General features: G+C 41.8%; 1 protein-coding gene and 1 long non-coding RNA gene across 2 annotated transcripts in view; one reads left to right on the top strand and one right to left on the bottom strand.

Annotated features, from left to right (window-relative positions):
- Window positions 1-18,963, top strand: part of ppap2d (phosphatidic acid phosphatase type 2D) — a 44,523-nt gene extending 25,560 nt beyond the window's left edge. The window contains exons 3-6 of the mRNA XM_039772492.1: window positions 442-716; window positions 3,430-3,487; window positions 12,619-12,795; window positions 16,379-18,963. Coding sequence (XP_039628426.1) covers window positions 442-716; window positions 3,430-3,487; window positions 12,619-12,795; window positions 16,379-16,480 — 612 coding nt within the window. The 3' untranslated portion in view covers window positions 16,481-18,963. The remainder of the gene's footprint in view (window positions 1-441; window positions 717-3,429; window positions 3,488-12,618; window positions 12,796-16,378) is intronic.
- Window positions 2,279-4,695, bottom strand: LOC120541144. The gene is made up of 2 exons (XR_005635952.1): window positions 4,537-4,695; window positions 2,279-2,484 (listed from the first exon to the last, which is right to left on the bottom strand). It is a non-coding gene; the product is annotated as an uncharacterized LOC120541144 (long non-coding RNA).
- Window positions 18,964-23,448: the final 4,485 nt, after the last annotated feature.

Genomic DNA, 23,448 nt, shown 5'->3' with positions numbered 1-23,448 from the left:
AAATTCAGAGTGTAAATTTTATGGAAAGGTGAATTCATTTTCACTAGAAACCTTAGGGAAAATCGGAGCATTGGGACTGGGACTCCCATAAGGGTACATACAGTTCCTTCTGTTTTGTAGCAATGTGTTTGGGTCATAGTCCTGAGCTTGACCCAGGAGCACTATGAGAGACCTAAGCACCAGTGTGTCCTAGCAATGTGAATATGTTATCAAGCTATGAATGCATTTATAGCCTTGTTTTAATTTTGGGTGCCCTGCTGCACAAACTTTGGCTTTTTCCCCCTTAAGTGCATTTTGACAACTGATTATGGTTAGAGGTGGTGGCAGATGTGACCCTCGCAGATCCCTCAGGCTCAAAGATTGTATGATTTTGCATTCTGACCCTTGATTCAGAGGCCCCGATTGGTTCACTCATCTTCTCCTTTTTGGATTTATTTTCAGATCGCCCTGGGTGAGAGCTATCGTGTACACTACCTAAAGGTCGAGTCAAAAGCCTTTGTGTCCAACCACTATATTTCCACCCTCTACAAGGAGATTGGCAGCTTCCTGTTTGGCTGCACAGTAGGACAGTCTCTGACCAACATGGCCAAGCTTACCATTGGGCGTCTGCGCCCCAACTTCTTGACAGTGTGCAAACCCCTGGTCAACTGCTCCATTGGCCAGTATGTGGATAACTACAGTTGCACGGGCAACGCTTCACTAGAAAAGGAGGCCAGGTAAGTCCAGGGCTGAGTAAGCGAGAAAATAATCAGAATGAAGTTTGGTGCTTTTCTTACCTCAAACTTTGATTCTTTGGCATGGCCTGCACTCTTGTAATATGCCAGTCTTTCATTAACTGCATTTGTGTAAATGGCTGCTAGATTGGCAGCTGCTGCTGTGATGGTGCTATGTGTCCAGTGCTATATGAAGAAAAATAAATCAACTGACAGAGAAGAAAGTGGAGTGAGCATCTAGGCACCTTATTCCTAAGCATTTTGTAATACGAAAATTAAATGTTGAATTGAATAAGGTTACCATTACACAGAGTTTAAGTGGTAGACTGGGTGAATCAATTTTTGATCAACTAATTAACACACACAAAAGACAGCTGAACTTTGAGGCAACCAGTGAAAAAAATAAAAACATAAACTTGTTTTGTCAGACCACAAAAACTTAGGAAGCAAAGAGACAGAAATTATCATCATCAGTAAGGAGAATGATTAATTAATAAACGGAACTGTATTCAGTTACACTGCATCCCCCTCATGTAGGTAATACCCCATTAATAATAACCTATTAATTAAAATTTTTCATTGCACTCTGTCCTGACCTGTTTACAGCTTTGAGCCAAGTGTTGCCAGAATAACCCCACACTGTCCATTTTGGTACATTTCTGAAGATGAACGCCACCCAATCAAACCAAATGAAGTGCAACAGATGTGAAAAGCCTATCCATTCTAACATGTCACCCAGTTTTTGGTTAAGGGAACCTACCTGCCTGCCTAGCATTTGTAGTTATGCCAATCCATTTTAGCACTTCTTGTCAGACAAGGTATCTGTGATTACTATGTATTGTGGAAGTCCTCTTAATGAGTAACAAAACAGTTCTGCTTAAAACAACCCACTTTCGCAAGGGCTAATAAGAGTACACTGTATTTTACTAAACTGATAAAAGACTCTCACAATTAAAGATTGTTACCACAGTGCCAAAAGTGAAGCTATTAACAACTCGGCTCTCCAGAGTGTGGCTCACCATGGTTAAAGTTGTTCCCAAGTTAGATCAGTATTGTAAGCCATGACCTCAAGCTCCAATCTCCTCGCCTCCCTGTGAGTAAATGCTGCTGATATTACCACATTTGGCACAAAGGCGCCAACAGCTAGTTAACTTCAATGCCGATTCTTTAACTTCAATGCCAATTCTCCTTACTCTCTGCTCTTATTATCTGCAAGAAATTAAGATGAATAGTCAGGCTGCCAAATTTATACTGAACAGAGCAAGGCTGCACATACATGGATAAATGCACGTGAAGTGGTGTGAGAGTGAAGCGTCCTTCAGCTCCCTTCCAGCTCCGGTCTGAGAAGACCGAGTTCCCAGAAGAGATTGAGTTGCCAGTAAATCCTCTGGGAGCCTGCCAGGTGCCTCCACCTGAATCAGTTTACATGAGAATATCACATAAAAATACAACCCCACAGTAGAGCTAAAGTGAACACATAATAATGGGTTAGTGAAAGGACAAACGTGGGAGGGGAGGTCCCAACAATACAGCCATTCTTTAATTACTCCTCCGATTCTGGGCTGTGATCACATTTTGAGTTTAATATTAAACTGACAGAAAACTTTACAGGTAAAAGTTCACATGCAGATAATCTCTGTATTGAACAAACATGAGTGCCAGGGCATAACATTAAAAGTGAACTGGGGATGGGTGTGTCTTGAAATGTTGCCTATAGAAACCCCAGGGCCCGGCCAGAGAAGATTTTATTCAGTTATTTTTATTTTACAATCTGCAGACAAAGCAGAGAGAGACAAGAACACAACGGGTCATATAACAACTCCAGTCCCCAATTAAGGAATAGGTATCAATATTACAATTTATATTTCCTGTGAACAGGCCACATGTACATAGTGAAAAAGGTAAAAGGTCTCTGAAGAGACCCACAAACCAGGCCAGGGCCTTCACTGGCCCACTTAGAATTAGGCAACCTCACCTCAGACTCCACACAAAAAAAAAACACACGCACACACAATTTTAAGTAGTGCACAAAAATGCCTGGCAAGGGAGAGGATAAACTCTAAAATCTCTGGCTTGAGAAGACAAGGCCCACAAAGAACCTTAATAAATAAAGGAGTTATTTATATAAATAAAAGACGAAAACATGGCAAAGCAAAGGAAAATAAGGCAAAAAATGTTTGCCTAAAAAGGCAACCTAAAGTCTAAATTGTCATCCGATTGCCAGCATCTTTAAAACATAAGGAAACATTCATTAATCAGGAAAAAAAAACGAAGGATACATAAAGAAACAACTTCAATATACAATAATAATTATTACACATAACAGTGTTAACTTTGTTTTTGCGCAAATATTTGTGAAAAGTAAATCAAAAACAACAAAATAAAAATATGCTTAACATTATACTACAGCTTTGAGGCTCCCTGGTCAGTGCTTTAATATATTGGGCTAGAAAGTGGATAATGCAGGCTGTGTTTAATGGATTCACAACACCTATAGTGTGGTCCACCAACAGAGAAGCTGGCACTGGGGAGCCATACTGCGTGCACCCCTACTACTCTGACTGCCTGATGGTTGCACCTTGTTGCACTGTCTGTCTGTGTGTCCATCCTTTGGTCTCTCGAGGTGCTCTGGTCCTTCACTTTTATATACCTCTTCACATTCTTCCTGCTTCTTTCTTCATTTTCCTTATTAATTTCTTATTCTCTTCTCCTACAGGAAGTCCTTCTACTCAGGTCATGCCTCCTTCGCCATGTACACCATGCTGTACCTTGCTGTAAGTAAAACTTTTATTATGGGTTTTTTTTGGGCTGTGACCTCAATGGGCTGACAAATACATTCCCTGTATATCTATCTGAATTACCGGAAAGGTGCAGGACCAGCAGGTTAACAAATGTGTCGGGTGTCATCAGTGAATGATGGCAGATTAAACCTTTTCAAATCACATAGTGCCATCCCCTAGGCTCTCTGCAGTTATTTCCAAACTTTCACGCTTCCAATCAAACAGTCACTAAGGAGGTCTGGCTTTTGTTTGTCAATCCGTATGTCTAACGTGACATGGAACTGGAGCTTCTAAGGCACTGGGTTGCAGGCAGGATCCAACTCTGGATAGCCACTAGGGGGCTACACTGCCCGTTATGGTTCTCTGTACTCTATAATACAACCTCATCTTTATACACATTAGTATCCCTTACCGCTTGGCCCTTCCTCTTTTTTCATGAATGTTCAACATCATGTTTTAAACTAACAAGTTTGTGTAGCTTGCTGCCACCATATGTTATAATACATATTGAAATGAACAATTAAGTGAATCTGTGTGCAGTCACATTTACCATTACTCACTTGTAATTTGATAAACTCTTGTCTGCCTCAAAGAAATGTGTGAATTAAATATGATTTGGATATTGTATTAGCTCTGACCAAGAGGCAACTAAGGATGACACAGAAAGAAGTGTTTTGGGGATTTCCAACCCTTGCTTTATATTCTGCTTAGGCACTGTGTTTCTCTGCTGGCTCCTCACAAGTTATTTCTCGATATGATGATTGCAGTGTGTCATGGGTTGTGACTCTGTAAATGAGTTCAGGAGCCCCTGCTGCCAACCTCGCTGCCTCATCTAGGAACTTACCTATTTGGGAGAAGGTGGCAGAACCTAAGAACCAATCAGGTGTCCCATATTAAAGACAGCTGATAGTCCACACTTGGCTGTAAACACTGTCACAATGTGAATCTTTGTCACCACATATTCATCCCCCAACCACTTCACCCTTGTGTCCTGGCAGTGACAGATACATTTGTAACAATATAACATACTGTAGATGGCTTACCTGAAAAATAGGGAACAGGCCATTTAGCCCATCAGAAATGGGCTACTGTTGATTATGTGGAAATTTTCAAACTTTCCACAATGCTAGAGTTCTGCTTTTCACTATCATGATTCCCGATTGGTGCGAAAACCTACAGCTTTCCCTAGATTTAAAAAAAAAAAAAAAGTATATAGTTTATACCTCCACTCTCCCCTCCCCAAAAGTTCCAGACACACACACAGTGAATATATCATTCTGTTTTCAAGCCTACCTGAGCAGTGCTAGGTTCAGATCTCTTGTGTACGTCACACTTACACATCCTCGTATCTCCCCAGTTTAGTGATGTCAGTATGCCTAACTTGTGCTTTTGTAATGTGTAAAGAAAACCACAGTTGCCAGAAAAAAGGGAAAAAACACAAAGGGAGAACATGCAGACTCCACAAGAGTAGTGGTCAGACTGGGGTTCAGACCCAGTCTCTAACTGCTGCACTGCAGTGCCTTCCACCACAAATAAATTAATGATGGAGGAAATTCCGTTTTATACAGTAGGAAAACAGTGCTGCCCCCTGGTGACCAAGACACTGCACGGTTAATTGTGTAGTCACTAATTTAACCTCCAAAATGTACTCAAGCTGAAGTACTGGTGCTCACATTGTAGAAGTGTTGAAGTGTGTTCATTAATTGTTTGAAGCTGTTCAAAACAGAAAGATACTTTATTTATAAACATGCTAATTAATTATGTGTGTATGTATGTGCATATATATACCATATAAAAAGATGTGTATGTACATAATTAATTAGCATGTTTATAAATAAAGTATCTTCTGTTTTGAACAGCTTACAACATACATATATATACACATATATGTGTATAAACATGTGTATACTTTATGTATGTATGTATATATATATATATATATATATATATATATATATATATATATATACACACACACATACACATATATAGTATATATATGTATACACACACATACATACATATACTGTGAACTTGTGAACCCCGGACACAGGCAGACAGACATCGTTGGTTCCATCACACACTTGTTTATTTACACTATATTTACAATATTTTCACTCAGTGCACATCCCAGTGCCTCCAGTACCATTCCCCCAACTGTCCAGGCCGCACAAGTTCAATGCCTTCCTGGCCGCCTCCCGTCCTCTCTCTCTCTCACCTCCGTCCTTTTCCACCCGACTCTCGCCAATGACTGGAGGGAGGCGGCCCCTTTTATGGGAACCCGGATGGGCTCCAGCTGCTTCCCGGCACTCCTCCGCAGACACGCCCTTGTGTGGCGGAAGTGCCGGCTGCACACCCGGAAGCCGTCCGGGTGTCCCCTGTCGTCTTCCCCAGCACTTCCTGGTGTGGCGGAAGTGCTGGGCTCCAGGGCTGTACAGGCAGCGGGGCGCGGCCCCTACAGGGCTGGGCTTCCATGCCCCCTACCCGAGGCCACCAGCGTAACCAGGACGGACGCCCCCTCGCGGTCTGGAGGAGGTACAAGCCCTCCTCTGGTCCTCCTGGGTGTCCCGCCGGGTGCCACTATATATATATATATATATATATATATATATATATATATACACAGACACACATATATATAATATATATATATTATATAAATAAATACATTTTAGAGTATATAATATACATACATTGTATAAAGGGGTAAATTGCATTATAGTGGTCGTAGAGCTTATTGACCCACATTCGGTGTATGAAAAAATGAATTGCCTTTTATAAATAAAGTTATTGTTGTTACATTAAACCAGAAAGAAGGTGTGACCCTGACCACTGCTCTTCACTATGACCAGAAGTCTATTAGGGACGTGCTTCAGCTTCCAATCCTGCGACTGTAGACATAAAGAAGAACTTTTCCTATATCTCTACAGTGCCTTGAGATAGGTGTTTATTTATTTTTAAATAGTGCGTTTCCATATTCGGCTCTAAGGAGTAATCCCTCCCACTGACTCACTATGTAACCCTGAGGGCATCACTTTTGCCAGTGCTGCGATTGTAGACATGTAGAAACAACTGTACTGTACCTCTGTTCCATATACAAAGGTGCTATATAAAACCAGAAGGATCACTCCTCACCCATGTGATCTTGAGGGAGCACTTAACCTCCAGTACTGCAGTTACAGGCATACAGAGACAATAGTACTGAACATTTATAGTGCCTTGTGAAGGTCTATTATATGGAAAGGTGCTATATAAACTTAGAAGAAGTTTACATTACACAATTTCCCTTTGGAAATATAATTAATACCCTTTAGAGATTATTAGGTTTAATATTTATACACTTGACCCTCGTCACATAGCCAGTCAGTCCTTCTAAGGATCAGCCCAGACTACAGGTTTCTCACTTAGTAGAACTATGGAAGTAACTGAGCTGCAACTGTAAAGTGTCTCAAGATAGTTTTTAATAATGAAAGCTGATGTAGAACATAATAACAGCTACTTCCAGTCTGACAATGGCTACTACCTATCACTGGTGCTGTATGAATCATTACTGGTCCATTTCCACCACTGACTACCTGTATGACTCTGAGGAGGTAAATTATTCTACCAGTGCACCAGTCATAGAAGTAAGGACTCCATTACATTGAACATAAGTGATAACCAAGGCATCCTCTACAGTACAAGTGTCTTAGGATTGTAGAACACTGAACTGGATTAAACTGGTTAAAGGAAGGTTGGATAGATGGATACCACTGTATACAAATGCAAGCTAGCGAGTTCCTCCCCAATATCAGCATTTGGCTCATCTTCATTATGACATTTACAAGGTGATCCAGAGTAAAGCAGCGCTCAGTGCATTTCATGTATGTTATCATTATGATGCCTTGGCACCATGATACAGCATGCCAGGTTTTTTTTTTGTTTTTAATTAAGTAAACCTGAATTGCCAGCGTTCAATAGAATAGGATTTCCTCATAGATCCTGGATCAAGACTGGCACTTGTTGGTATTCATTAGGTCTACCCCATAATCCTTTTTTGGGGTAATAGGCTAGAATTCCATCCATGACATATTTCCAATTCTGCCACTGAGGTACTTGGGTAAAGTACCCCTGATGCTCAGTGGGTATCACGGAGGTCCGGGAAATGGACAGATTGATAAAAGCAGCAGCCATGGAGCCAGCTGAGTAAAGCATGCTGGGCCTGCCACCTCTGAAAGGATATGCCAACCTATCAGGGAATGCAGGAGACCATGAGGAAGTGGGTGGATGAGGAGAAAAATCAGGGAATCTCCTCCCTGGAAGGCTGGCATCACCAAAGTGTTAGGACAAGGCGGCTGTGATGGGTTGTGTACAGAAGATATATAGTGTACCAAGCGCTAATGCAGCATAGTTTCTGGATGGCATCCAGGCTGGTTGCTGTGTGCCTACCTTTAGGAAGGCACATTGCCACAAGTCTCCTCAACTCTGATTTGTAGTGATGATCAAAAGAGTGTAACTGAAGGAGCAGATGAAGGGGAGCTCTCCCTTCTAAACTGGGATTTGTTTTTAGGCGGGAGGCTGCTGTGTCTTTTTTTTTTTTTTTTTTTTGTGGCTTTAATAAGCCCCAACAAACACAAACACATCTTTGTTGTGGATTTGAGAGCAGCCTCAGCCAAAAAGCTTCACAAGGAGGTGAGGGGGGGTGGGTGGATTTTTGTATCCTGCCCTGCTGGGAAAGACAGACGGGCCTCTTTCAGAGCCTTTCTTTAGGGGCATTGTGCGAGAGCGGGCCTGTCTCGGGGAATCTGCCACTCCAGCACGTCAATTCTCAGACAGAAGAATAAGCGCGGCCGAGGAATGCGCTGGGACTGTGTGAACGAGGCCGAGGGCAGGAGGGACCATGCCGTAAGGGGGGCCCCCCATGTCCTAATGCGGCGACCCGCCTAGCCGCCCCATAGCACCTCACACGGACACCTTGCAGCCGAGCTGTTTATTCACATGTTGCCAAATGGATTGTTCATAAGCAGATCCCATCTCTCTAAGAGCATTTGAGTGCTAGTGCCTTGTGAGGGATTGTGATTTAAAAGTCAAAGCGCACAAGGGGGGTGGTATGTCCTTTCTTAGTGTACTCCGTAACAGCAGAAACAGCCCCCCAGCTTTCAGTAAAGATCAGCCATGAAGCCTCCTGCAGTTCATTTGTTAATTGTCATGCGAGTCCCCTGTCTGTCACAAAGAACTGCTCGACAGGGTCTTTGCCATTCTTTGGAGTCTCAGATTTATATGATAACTAACAGAAGGGTCCCCAAATGTACTGGGTGGTAGGTGGGAATCTTTTTATTTATTAAGGAGATGTCATGATGACTGGCATTAGGGTCTGTGTTTGTAGTTAAATGGAATTGGCATAAGGAGTCCATTTATATGATGAATGGCATTGTTGTACCAAGGGAGAAAGGGCACAGTACAGGGGCAAAGGAAACAGGATTGGCAGTCACATGCAGCCTAAAGTCATTATCAAGAAGTCAACACCAAAATGAGGATAGAAAGGGCGAGGTCCAAAAACAGAACAAGGTCGCAGCATAACAAGAGAAAAGACCTGCATGCGAAAAGTTGAGGTCTTTTCGTTAGGTTATCTGAAATTTCAGATAATGCAAAGGTCAACGTCACGTTCTTATACCTGGAATTATTTGTAACATCACACAAAAATACACCACTATTAATGCAGTGCCGGTGAATGGGAATGGAGAATAAAAAAATGCATAAACAAGTACCAAATGTGACTGGTATTAGGTCTCACAAATGCATTCTGGAATCAGCATAAGGCTCCCCTTTATACGATAACTGGAATAAGGAGTCCTAAAATCCAGTTGAGATCTGCTGTAGGGCTCCCTTAACTTTAACTTGATGCTTTAGAAGAGATGTGAAGGTCATTATAGGCATTTGGGAATATAGGACTGGCATGAGGATGCCCAAAACGTCACTTGAAACCTGGAACAAAGGATCCACGGCTTTAATTTGATGTTGCTGAGCTGCTGTGAAGGTCTTTTTGGTATTTAGGAGTTGGCATGAGGTGGTGCTTATTTATATCACTGGAACATGATCAGCCACAAGTGCCGCCTGACTTTTAATTTTTTATAACTGGTGTGGCGGTCTTTATAATCCTCAGAGTCATGTTACTGATAACTGGCAAGAGGGTTCCCAAAACTTTGGTTCTGGCTTTAATTTACTGGGGTTGAACCAGTGGGATAACCTTTATGATATTTATGAGTTTGCATGATAGGCAAAATAATTATGAATAAGATTTGCCACAAAGTTCTTTGACTTTAATTCTACTAGTTTGAGGGTAATAGTAGGAGTTGGCATGAGGGTCCCCTCATTTATACGATACCTGGCATGATTGTTCCAGAACCCAACTGAAGCTTTGGAAACCAAGTTTACTTGGCTTTAATTTGGTGGTGTTAATCTGGTGTGAGGGTCTTCATGGTACTTAGAAGTTATCAGGATGGGCCACTCACTTTTATTGGTAAAACGTGATCTGCTACAAGGGTCCCCCTCCATTTACCTTGATGTTGTTGGACTGGAGAGAAGGTCTTTATAGTTACTTGGTTTTCAGTATGCGGGTCAACACTAGAGATAGCGGTGATGCAGTACAAAGTAACATTTTCTAGTAACAAAATTGGGTGACATATTACAGTTGAAATTTGCGTAATCACTTCACCAACATTAACTAGGGTCCTGTTACTTGCGTTATAAATGTGTTTTTTTTTTTTTGAGCAGATCACAGGTACTGTAAATATCTTGAAGGGCTACCCGATCACTATCCCCTTTGCCCAATTTGTATCACACATGCATACTCTTTTCATACTGGCATTGAATGTTATGATGCTGGCAGGTCTATACCAGAGCCGTGTGCTATTTTATGAAATTTCATAATTTTTTTTACTTTGAAATTGTATTAATTAATGCATTGTGTCATAAAACATGGCACTGTATCCCAACAGGTATTTCTATTTTTTCCTTTCACCTCGCCAACATTTCCATGAAAGTGGAGATGAAGTTAACAGAGCATGGAGTCTTCACTTCAATTTATAGTGAATACAAGAGAGTTCATTATAAAATATAAATCACCACATGCCTTTGGATAGTTTAAAATGTAGAGGGAAGGGAAAGGCACAGGCATAGCGATTGTCTTATACTCTCCCACCAATCAAGGAATGCGCTCAGCTGCGGCTGCTACACTAGCGAGAATTAACTGTTTATCGACTCCATGTTTGGAAGTGGTTAAGTTTGTTTTACTTTAAAATCACAGGGATTATTTTTTGTGACCTAAATGCCTCTCTGTGCTGTCAATCATTGTCATTTACTTGTTTAACTGTTGAGTTCATCTTTGTTGTTTTTAGTTACAGTAGTATGATACTGAACAGACATTTGGCTGCCATCCTTGTACATTTTAAATGATCCAAATTTGCCTGTGTTTACTTGGTAAAAGTAATGAGTAATACATTAAGGAAGTAATGAATAATCACTTTAGAGAAGTAATTAGTCATTTGTCACCAATTACTTTCTATGAGTAACATCCACAATTCCGATTACCACATTTATAGTATGACCACCATGACAGTCTCTAAATGGACTGAGGGGACTTAGACTTTAATATGTGAACCCACCTGAGGATATTACACTTTGACAGGCTGGCCTTTGTCCTTAACTGAAGATGCAACAGCAAGGTCTGTCAACAGAACTGGAGACGAGGATGTCTGTCCTTCACCTGAAACAAAACAAAACAAAAAAAAGTTGGCACAAGGGTTCTCTAATTTATTTGGAGACTAGCATGAGGGTCATTTACTTACCAAATAAAAGATGATACAAGTGTGTTTGGCTTCCAAATGAACTTTGGCATGAGGACTCCTGGATCCCATCCTGGTCAGTGTCATGGCTTGCTGCAGAGTGTGGCTCCTGTAATGGAAAAAATTCAGAAAATAGACGAAACCAAAGTTTAACACGACATCTTGGGTTGGATTTCATGTATGATATGAGGGTCCTCTGCTTGCATCTGTGTGTCAGTGTGTCACTCCTCTTATACATTTTACTCATCTGATGCTATAAACGTTTTTTGGAATCAATTTCTGATTTGATCAGTGGCAAGGAGATTTCTGGCCTTCAGTTGAAGGTTGGCACAATGGCCATTAGATTTATTTGTGGATAGCGTGTGAGAGGTAAGCAGACAGACAAAAGGACAGAGAGATGGCTGAAGCGTCCTTGACTTTAACTCTTTTACTCACAGCTGTTACAATATTCCTTAAGCCAAGACAATTCTGCCCCCTTCATCTCTGATGGTCTCATCATTTGAGCATAGCAGATGAAAGATGCTAATAATGACCTGGCAGCATGAAGTTCCATAAGTGGACTCTGCTACCAACTGGCTGCCCCCAGCGTTTTCTGAAGTCACTAACATACATAATAACTGCAGTGATGCTGGGGCGATTGAGCTCAAAAATGCAGTAGCGCTAGTGCCTGAGGCACAATGGGGTGATTGTTTGAGGCAGGCATTTCAACTGTAAGACTGCAGAACAAAACTCCCCAAGCCCCCCACCCACCAAAAGCCTAAATGGGGAGGACACTGAGGTCCAATAAAACAAATAAAGCAGTGCCACTGGAAAGTAGTCAACATATCTCACACTCTGTCGCCATTATATACAGTGGCTTCTTTAACAGCAAAGCTGCATAATGAAGTGATGGCACAAAATATTTTTTCCCCTCGCCTTTCATTTAAATCCCTGTTTCCTTTCTCTGAAGTTTTTCTTTGATTTTAGTTTAATTTTACAAATTCAGTTTTGCATCAAAAAAATGTTTGTCTAAAAGGGACATACAGGGGTTCTGCTCTGCTACAAAATATGAATTCTACACAAAAAAATCAATCAGTAAGGTAGGTGTGGAAATCCTTGTGCTCACAGTGAAAAGCACTACAGCTACTGTTTATCCAACAGTGTACGTGAATGACTTGGCTCATTAAAGTATGTCAATAGGACATAGAAGATTGTGTGTACCCGATTGACATGACAGTCACATGTAATCCAAAGTGGCACCTATGGGCACATCTTCAGCAAGCAAACCACTCATGGTCCTTTCTTCTGTTTTTACTTCCACAGTTTTACCTACAGGCTCGGTTCACATGGCATGGCGCCCGCCTCCTGAGGCCGCTTGTCCAGTTCCTTCTGGTCATGTTGGCGTTGTACACTGGGCTGACCAGGATCTCCGACTACAAGCATCATCCTTCAGACGTATTGGTTGGTTTCGTGCAAGGCGCCCTTGTGGCCATCTGGGTGGTAAGCATCTGTTAGCTAAACTGCAGTCTACTTTTCATATAGCACCTTTCACAGATGACATCAGCATACAGTGTCTTGCATGTGATGATGTTGACATGTTTAACATGATTTAGTGTAGTTGTTTTCAGGTTCAGTTCTGGGGGGCCAACCAGTTCACAGTCAGTCAGTCATTTCACTCCTGTCTGATTTCATTTGCTATGAAAAGTGCAGTAGTTCAAGACATACGATTATAAGGAATCTATAATAATTTGTAATTTTGTATTTTTTACTTCACTTTAAATGCTTTAGCGTCTTATTTTTCTTTTAATTTATGATTTTGGATTCTACTAACTCCTTTAATTACAGTATATCCCAATAAAGGCAATTATTGATAGTCAGAGTAGGCACCTTGGCAAATGACACTGAATAATGAGAGACAGCAGCTACTTAAGCATAAGACCCTCTAAGGTATGGGGGAATACTCAGACAAACTAAATAAATAAATACACAAATCAATGTATCATGAAATATGGACCCCTGCCCAATTTGTGCCACTCAGGCATACTTTCAATGTGCCCCACATCCCATTTTACAGCACTTCCTAATCAGAGGCATGCTCACCAATCAGAAAACTACTCACTAGAGCTCATCCACTCAACTTTGACGGAAAAAAATGACAGCCTTCACTGCACCACAGATTTCATTTTACGGGTGGCAGGTACTCCCCATTCTTGACTTAGGAGTACTGGTAATGCGCTCCCTGGCGCTTTACCCGACATTACCAACCCCACTTTAGAAAACCAGTCTGTCCTTTTCCTGAGCTTTTGCATATCAAAGAAGGACTCCTACCGCTGCTTTTCAGTGTGCAACAAGGAACATCACCAGTTTTTTGTCCACTTCTGCCATTGGTCACTGAAATAAATGAATGAATAAATAATTACATAAATACTTAAAGTAGTAAGTAGTACAAAGCATCACATGAAACAATTAATTGTTTATGCTCGCATATCACTTTATTTATTTAGTTTCACATTTCCAAATACATTTATTTTTGTTTGAAATGGTCCTTCAAACTAATGTGCTCATCATTAACAAATACTGGGCTTAAATAACTGGTAAACCTGAAATAGCAGAATGAAAATCATGACAATGAGGATAAAGAAAATGTAGAGAGAGAAAACAAAAAAAAACATGCTACATGCTAATAAGAATTTTGCAAACTTCACTTTGTAATTTCTAGACACCAAAATACAGAAACAGGGAAACAGTCACTTTATTTAAGGAAAGTGTCCCATTAAAATCGAGAAGTTGGGTGGAATGGAAACCTGCAGCCACAGGGTGTCCAGGACTGAACCTGTGAGCCGCTGGTTTAGTGACTTCATAATGAAACTCCTTCAGAACGTCCAGAGCAGCATGAGGCTGTGTGACCTGCTTAATACAAATCAGGGTCTTGGGCAAGCGGTGGTAGATTTTCATTATATACCACCTTACATGACAAACATGCCAATGTGTCTTTCATGTATTGATGTTAAGCAGCATTCGGTTTACTTTGTGCTGTTCTCAGACCCTCTCATCCCAGAGTGCAGAAACTGTCTAGTGTTTGTGTGCAGAGTGGCACAGCAGTTAGCTCTGCCAGGTGGGTTCCATTCCAAAACCAGACACTGTCTGTGTGGTTTACATGTTCTCCCTGTGTCTACTTGACAGTTTCTCCAGGTCCTTTAGTTTTCCTCCACATCCATTAAACATGCATTTTCGGTTAATTGGCGAATATGAATTACTTGACTGTGCTCTGTAATATTCTGGCACCCCCATTGGGGATGTTACCCACCTTGCAATCAGTGGTACTGAGAATGGTGTCTTTCACCTGTGACCATAAATTAGAGAGAATTAAGGAAGTTTACAAATATCTGATAGTGTCTTACACAGTGACTACCCCTGCACCCCCCCAATGTTTTACATTGGTGCTACTATTCAATGTCTGTTTTATGGTATTGTGTTTGTCCACCATGCAACGGACTGGCATCCTGTCCAGGGATTGTTCTTGCCTTATAATCAGTGCTTGCTGGTTAGGCTCCTGCTTCTGTGTGACCCTTCTTTGGATAAGCGGGTTTGGAAAATGGATGGATGGACACAGTGAGTGTCAGCCCATAGTACTTTACAGTAAATGTATTGGGTGGGGCACAGTGGTTAGCATGGCTGGGTTGAATGCCTAGGCCAGACATTGTGTGGAGTTTGTATGCTCTCTCCCTGTATCTGTGAGGTCCGTCCCGGAAGCATGTGTTTTAGGTTTATTGGCCAAATGATGGCGCACGAGTGATAGTGCCCGGCCACAGACTGGTGCCTCTTCTAGGGTTAGTGCTGGTGAATCTAGGGTAGTCGTCTGTGCCCTGTGACCTTTACCTAGTTAAGTGGGCGAGACTATTTGTTTTATAATACTACTGCCAGCGAGCGCCAGCCCCAACTTCTTTCAGTCTGTAACATTTTTGTAAAGATGCCGGCACGCTTTTAGCACTGTTTTCTCACAGCTCCAAAGTCTTGGGTTTAATTCCCAGCCAAGGTGCTGTCTATGAAGTTGTATGCTCTCCCTACAGCTGTACGAGATCTTTAATGCATGAGACTGTGACAGTGTGCCCAGGCTGCCACACTGGGTGTTTTTGTTGGCTGCCCCTCTTGAGGCACATGACGCCTGGTGTTTATTAACTTAAGAGGCAGAATTCCAATACTGATTTTACTGTGGCCTATGTCCTGGCCCTCTGCTTGAGTAGGCTGCATTGATGGTGCAGGGTGGACTTTGGGACAGCACTTCTTGCAGTTTGTCACCATTCATTACTGAAATAATCTAAATCACTTCATTATATATAGCACCTTTCATAGCAAGGTACCCTCCCACCCCAAACCGAAGTTTGAGGGGTCAGCAGTTGGCTCTCTGCAGAGGTATATGCCCACTCATTAAGGTCATTCCAAGTGCCACCATTAACTGCTCTGGCTGCCTTCATCGCCACAGCCTCATAAACCAGACAGCTCGCTCCACCACAGCTGAGTCATATCACAGTCAGTCATGGCAGCCTTCTGTTGGTGTTCCAAAGTACACTGGCCTTCCAGACAGAGACTCGACCCCTTCGTTCGCCTGCACAGTGTGACCACGATGGGGGAGCCACAACATTAAAGACTGTACTTTCAGATTCTTTATTATTCCAGAGTAGCTAATCTAGGCCAGGAATTACACAGATGGAGGGAATTTCCATTCTTGACATTACGAAAAAGAAAGGAGGAGGAGTTGAGAAGTGAAAAAGGGAGCTTTTAGCAAGAATGAATATTTAGCTGTTTTATCTTTCAGAGGTTGTTGAATGACCTGCCTACACATTTGTGGGTGGCACTGTGCCCAGGTGTGATGGTGGAGATGCGGTCTGCACCTTCTGTAGTTTCAGCCTGTTGTCCTTCTGCTCCACTGAGTGATGTGATGCTTGTTTGTCTAGTCATGGACTGGTGCCCCCTACGGGGTAGGTTCTGGCATTAAACCCACTGCAAGCTCTACACACTGAGGTGGACAGAGGGCCACAAGTTTTCAGTTGATTCACACCGAGTTGTTCTGCTTCTCTTTCAGGCCCTCTACATCTCCCCAATGTTTAAGAAGAAGGAGCGATGCCAGGGCAAGACCGGCAATATCTTGGACAGCCCTGTGTCCAGTCAGCACACCGTCTGCTAGCAGCGATGATCAAGTAGAAGGACATTTGACCTGCCAGAGGGGGACAGTGGCTCACAAAGTGCTGACTGGAGGCCGATGTCTCCCCTGGGGACGGACTGTGGTGCCCCAAATCCCTTGATCTCCGCACTTCAGCCTTTCATCTGCCAAAATTATAAAACTAAAAAGGTGGAAAGGAAAGTCAAGCCTCGGATGGGCACTGAACGCCAACGGAAGGAGAGATGTGGAGGCTTTCACGCTGCTCTCTCTTTCGCTTCCAGTTTTCAATCTTCTGGTGCACTTGGCATACATCATGGCATGCGACTCATCCTGCTGCACATCCTGGGATTTTATTTTTCCTTTTCTTAATTGTTGCCAGGTAGCCTGGCAGCATAAACTGATGACAATCATGCAGCATGGCAAGGCGGAGAGAAAGAAAGGGGGGAAAAAAAAAGACTTAAATATAAATATATATACTTTTTAAAGTTTTAAGAAAATGGATTATAGTTCAAGCTGCTACATATGTGATAACATAACACTGATAATATTTTAATAATAAAGTTTTAACTTAGTTACACTGTATGTACTCACAGAGGGGCTGAGGCAGAGATCTGGACAGACAGGCTGACAGGGCACCTTGTGCCAGCTGAGACTGTATGCCAATCAAAACTGGCATATTGTAGACCATGCCAGTGGCAGTTACTTCAGTTTGGTTAAATATCTATGATATATATCCAGGCAAGTAACACACCGAGTCAAAATTGGAAGGTCCTCAAGCTGCACTGTCCACACCACCATTTAGATAGATGGCCTTCTGACCAGCTGCTCACCCACCTACCCACCTGCCCACCTTTTCATGTATTCTTCCTTCTGTTTGCACCCTCACACTTTCATCCTTGAGCGGTTTGCCCATGTAGGAATTTATAAATGCATCCATTCCTCCATCTACCCATTCATTCGTTCATCCATCCACTGGTCTGTCATCACAGAAGCCAGTCTTCACACATGTTCATTCATCCATCTATTTTGTCAGCTGTCCATTTGAACAGCCAGTCATTTTTCAATTCATCTGTCCATTCATCTAATCATTTATTGTCCTATACATCCCAACTGGCTATCCGGTCACTTATGCATGATTTCATCCATTCATGTAACTTCCTCTGTATCGGTCAGTCTATGAACTTCTTGCGTTCTTCATCACAACAGCCATCTTCAGTCTACTCATTCATTCACTCTGTCATATGCAGTCAGTCCATTCATTCATTGTCCATTCATAAAATTTATTTATTCACTCGTTCATCCGTTCATTCACAAGACCTAGGAGCCAATTCATAAATGCATCCATTTATATATGCACTCTGTCCATTCATCCAGTGTTCCCTCTATATTGCGTCTTTTTGAGCTTCTCAGACAGACAGCATCATGTCTCCTCTTATCCCACCAGCCTGGTCTGGCCAGGACACCACTTGTCCCTTGGTGATCCCCAGTGAGCCCCAATTTGAGGGCGCCTCTGGGTCCACATGTGTTATTGGCACTGAATTTGCAGTCTGGGCATCATTTGACCCTTTCCTATCTGCTCCTCCTCAGCTCATGGGCCGGGCCAGCAGTGCCCCCTGTCTGTCAAGACTGTGCTTCTTTAGTGTGAGAACTGATGGAATGAAAGCCGAGATGCTGTGAATCCAGACCACTATCTGCCCATCCTGTTTTCTCGTTTGATATTTTTTTTGACTGAAAGAATGATCACTCTGTAAATGTAAAGATTATGTTATTAATGTTGTTTGTTAAATGTGAGAGATGGAATCCTTTGGACAAATCTTCAGACTAACAGATGTCCATCTCGGGGGTCTCAGAACTGAACTGTGACGTATTTACAAGGAGGACAGAAGGTGCCAAGACCTGTGGACTACAAATACATGAGAGTGGTGCCTCAGGCCGTAGAGACTAAGCTGTCCTTTCAAAGACTTGGAGTAGTCGGCCAAACACTAAAAAGGACCGTCCATCAATTTTGTTTTGTTGTTTCTTCAAAAGCACTTCAAGTCGGATTATCTGACACCCGTCCACTGATCGAGTTTTCCTGATGAGGGTTAACTGGACCACCTGGATTGTTCATAACTTTGGGAAATACAAATGGAACACAAATTTCCGTTTTTTCCTTGCCGCAGAATGTGACGCCCTGGGATATTTCCGGATTGGTTTGAATTATTTCAATGTTTTATTTTCCTTGTTTTTTTTTTTGTTTTTTTTTGTGCAATCTTTTGTTTTTGTTAATTTTCTTTTTCAAACAAATGCCAGCTGACTGCATCCTACTGGAATGTGTAAAGTTGTCTTTGTCCGACTTGGTACGGGAATAAAAAGCACGCAGGAATGTCCTGTAAGGAACCACGCTACGTGATACAGGACTTGGCTAGTGTGACCAGGTCAATAGAAATGCAGACCAACAGGTTGAAATGGCTCTAAACTCACTTGATATAGCGCCTTTCGTTCAAGGCTGGGCAATATATTGAATTTTTAATTCAATATTTAAGAAAAACTAATACGCAAAAGTCAATCTGATTGGATTTTCTACAACTTCTTAACATTAAACAAAACCCACAAAGTGAAGAGCGCTCCTTTGTACAAGTGTCTGAGTCAAGCCTGAGGGGGGAAAAAGAAAATGGAGGAAAGTGTTTAGAACAAGTAGGTTTGGTTTCACTTGGGATGACAGTTCAAGCACAACATCTAAAGATAAAACACATTATGAATAGGCCATCCAGGCAAAACATGTGTCAGCTGAGCAAGTTCATAAAGTGTTGACGTTTCTGTGGCGTGGCATATGAGTGCACCAGCAGCAAGTAGAAGGAGAGAATGGCTGCAGCGACTTACGGTATTGCAAAACACGCTTTCTTCAGCTTAACTTGTGCTCTGAAAGTCAGTGGTCAGGTAACCACACAAGCATAGCACCAGCACATGAAAAATAAGCATTGTCCATTCATAAAAGTGGAAACCTGTGGTCTTACCATTATCCACCGATGGCCCAATATTGGTTTTCTTGTGTGAGTTTAAGTTTGCATCAAGTTATTTACCAACCACGGCTGATAATACTCTACCTGTTTTTCCTTCCCTTAGATGAATTGCCAACCAAAGTAAATGAGCTTTATCTGCCCGTGATATCTGACCCATAGCAAAGGGTTTGGTTTGTGGGCACCAAGACATATCCACACATTATGTGGTCCAAACCATCTCCCAGCCCTGGCAGGTTTGGCATGGGGCCTTAGTTACTGCCTGTGGCCACTTGGAGGCACTGCATAAGACCTGCCATGTAAAGGGCTAACTATACTGGCAGGACAGGCCTACTGACTTGCTGATGAAGCAGCCGTGCCAGACAGTGTTGAAGGCTGAAAGTGAAAGGTAACAAACACACGACACGACACCAACACATTAGCTACAAGTCGCACACCAGAGTGCCTGCTACAAGACTATCAATTACAGGAGGCCATGAGACGCCAGATCTGGATGGAGGAGACACCAGTGATACAGATGCTGTGTACGTCTTCCAGGCTTACATAATGTACAGCAGCATTAATGCGGGAGGCCAGCGTGTCCATCAGAGTGAACAAGAAGAACAACAACAGTGTTACTACACAAACATCCACACAAGTGTAAGCTCTCATCCATCCATTTAACGTTTTCTACAAGCAGGAATGAAAACGGCAGCATGTGCAGTTTTCTTTTGTGTGAATGATTCAATCTTCACATGTTGGGTAAATGGCAGTACTGGACATTTTATTTTTCATTTTTCTGTGTTCATAAGAATTCTGTATGCCTGGAAACCACTTCAGTTTTTTCTGTCTGGCAGGATACTGACTCGCCAGTACCAGGGCCTCTAGACCTGAAAGGAAAGAAAAAAAAAAAAAAAACAACCCTCATTTGTAGACCATTTTAAGTTCAAGTGTTACACAGGAAATTGCACCCTTATTGTAAAGGATAAAACAATAGGCGTCTTCGACAATAACGGTCACAAAGACTTGCAGGTGTGTGGGCCACATCGACCAGCCTCAGGGGGTTCACACCCTAACAGAATGTAACAGATCACAACACTTAAAGGGGATCGGTAATATCGGGATGTGGAGTGTCATTTTATGCTGTGCTGATGTTGCTGAAGATCATATTTTTGATATTTGATTCTTTACTGGCAGTCCCAGCCCTCCAAGTCACTTCCATGACAGTTAAGGACAACAAATTAGAAACATAAGTATGTGAGTACATCGTTTTAGACGATTTCAAGATCAATGACTACTAAAATGTGATTTTTTTATCCTTCACTTGCCCTCTATGGACCTCTGTCAAATGGTGACAAATGACACATTTCTTTATCAATCAAGAATTTAGATTTTAAACATTTCAACTGAAGCACACATTTTAATATTTCAAATATGTGGCACAACTATTCTTGTTTATTCTATACCTCATGAACTAAATCATCATTGAAAGGCCCACCAAAATACCTGGCCCAAAGAACAAAATTGCTACTTATGCAATTAGGATATTACTTCATAAATGAATGAATGCAAAAATCTAAAAACACATACAAGTAAAACATGCCCACTTAAAAAAAAAAAGAATAATCCAGAAACAAATGGCAAAACCCGAAAACCAAAGTCACAAACAAAAAATGATCAAAAAAGACGAATAAAACTTACAAAATGAACATGAAAAGGAACGTGCAATAACAACGATTCTGTACATTAATCTAATGCTTTTCTCACTACTCACCGAACTCTCCATGCACGGAGGACACAGGACACGACCCCCGTGATCTCTTTACTGTGCCACCTGCATGGATAAAAAGTCAAGAAGAGCAAATGGATCAGCAAGGACCCGAGGCCACTAAGTGGATTAAATGAGGTCACAGCTGAAGACCCTAACTGAGTGATATTAGTTAAATGGACTGGCAAACAATTACTGTATATACTCGCGGATAAGTTCTCCCGCGGATAAGCCGGGACTTGACTTTACCGTATAATTTCCGGTATTTTATAATGTCGGTCGTAAAAGTCAAATGCAGAAAACTTGTGCTATTGGTCCAAGAGATTACGATATGCTAACGCCCACCGGAGAAAGTAACCACGGAGCACACGCCCTTTTTTCTATGTATTGTGCCTACGTGACCACACGGTAATACCCAAACTATTCTGAAGCGACGTTTGCACGGTTTTTTATATCTCACCCCCTCATACACTTTTATCATGAGACCATCCCATATTTACGATGGAGTGTTCGATCAGAAGAATATATGAAGCTGGTTTGAAATTAAAAGTCAATGAAGTGGCAAAAGAAATTGGTAACTGCGCTGCTGCAACAAAATTCGATGCGTCTGAAAAACTGCTGTGAGATTGAAGGAGGCAAGATGATGTAAATAAATAAAAAATAAAATATATATAAGTGTCACATTTTGGAACGGGCGTATAAGTTAGGGTCTGATTTTATGATCGATTTTTCAGGTTTCAAGACCCCTATTATATGGGAGTATATACGGTACTGAAAATACTAAAAGTATGGGCGGGAAAAAAAAACCAAAAACACCCACAAACAAGGGATCAGAGAAAAATTACAAAAAATTAACAAAAATAACAGACACCTTCTAAACACCTAATGATAAGCAAGCATCATAGCAACATACAAAATGGTGCCAGTGCCGAAGAGACAATAATCATTTTTACGTCTAAAAGTCTTGCAGGCCCCTAGCTTATTTAAAACGTTCCTCAGTTTATACTCAAACACTGAGGCCAACATTGGAAAGTTTAAAAAGTTCATCAAGTTGAAACCTACTCTCCTGCAATATCAGTGGAGTGCCGCTCAAGAGTGCACGTATGTATAAATCGTGACTCTTACAAAAAAGTCAAGCAAATGAAATCAGGAGCCATCTCCTTTCCCAGCATGGACTGTGGTCTTCAAAATGGTGGTCAAGTCAGGGCGGCTCCAGCCGAGTGTCAGATGGTCTTCTCCATATTCCTTCTGCGACACTCTTAACTTACCTTAATTTTCTGACTGGGTTTTCCGACAGACATCTTCCCTCTTCATTCATTACATGTACTTTGAGATATCAACCAGAACACAATGGGACGTCTCACTGTGAAATCATTCGATGGACTTGTGCCAAACATTGATCATATTTAAAGAATGTGTGGAATTTGAGTTATAATTTTGAATATAAAGTGAGAAGAATGGAGCCTTGTGGTTTGGGGCGATGGTACATTTGTGTGTATACATGCGCACACGCTTTGGTATTCATAGGTCTTAAGTCAGGGGTGTTCCACTCTGGTCCTGGTGGGCTGCAGTGGCTGCAGGTTTTCATTCTGACCCTTTTCCTAATCAGTGCCCAGTTTTCACTGCTAATTAACTCCTTTTCCCTTCATTTTAATAGCCTTGTTTTTAAGGATTCAGTCCTCTGAACAGATTTATTTCCTCATTAAATGGCAGCCAAAAAGAAACGAAATGTGAAACGAGCCAACAGATGACCAGCTAAATTGGAACGTCAAACTCAGGCCAATTATTATTTAAAGTCGTTGCTGAATATCATGACTTGTTGCTGCTCTCATTCTGCTACAGCAGGCTGTTGATTTTCTGTTTTTTCTAAGACCACCGTCAAGATGTTTTACTGACCAACATGACCGAGACCTTCACCTTTCTTTATTTTCAGGTTAACTGGTCATGTGGCAGTGTGTTTTTGTGTCTCATTACAGTATTGTTTGGCTGCTCATTAAGTAAAAAGAAACAACCAAAGGGTCTGAGTCACGTCAATTCCAACTAAGGCAAAACAAGTTAATTAGCAGCAAAAATGGCTCACTGATCAAGAAGATGGTTAGAATGAAAACCTGCAGGACTGGAGCTGGACACCTCTGACTTAAAGTAATAAATTTAACATTCACAACCCCACATAATCCAAGGTGGTCACGGAGGGCAGAACCCTATTCCAACAGCACTGGCTACAATACAAAATAGTTTTGGACACG

The sequence above is a fragment of the Polypterus senegalus genome, chromosome 12 (assembly GCF_016835505.1).
Source record: "Polypterus senegalus isolate Bchr_013 chromosome 12, ASM1683550v1, whole genome shotgun sequence".
In the NCBI taxonomy this organism is placed as follows: domain Eukaryota; kingdom Metazoa; phylum Chordata; class Cladistia; order Polypteriformes; family Polypteridae; genus Polypterus; species Polypterus senegalus.
Note: the sequence above shows the minus strand (reverse complement) of the source record. Positions and strands in the feature narration are given on the sequence as shown.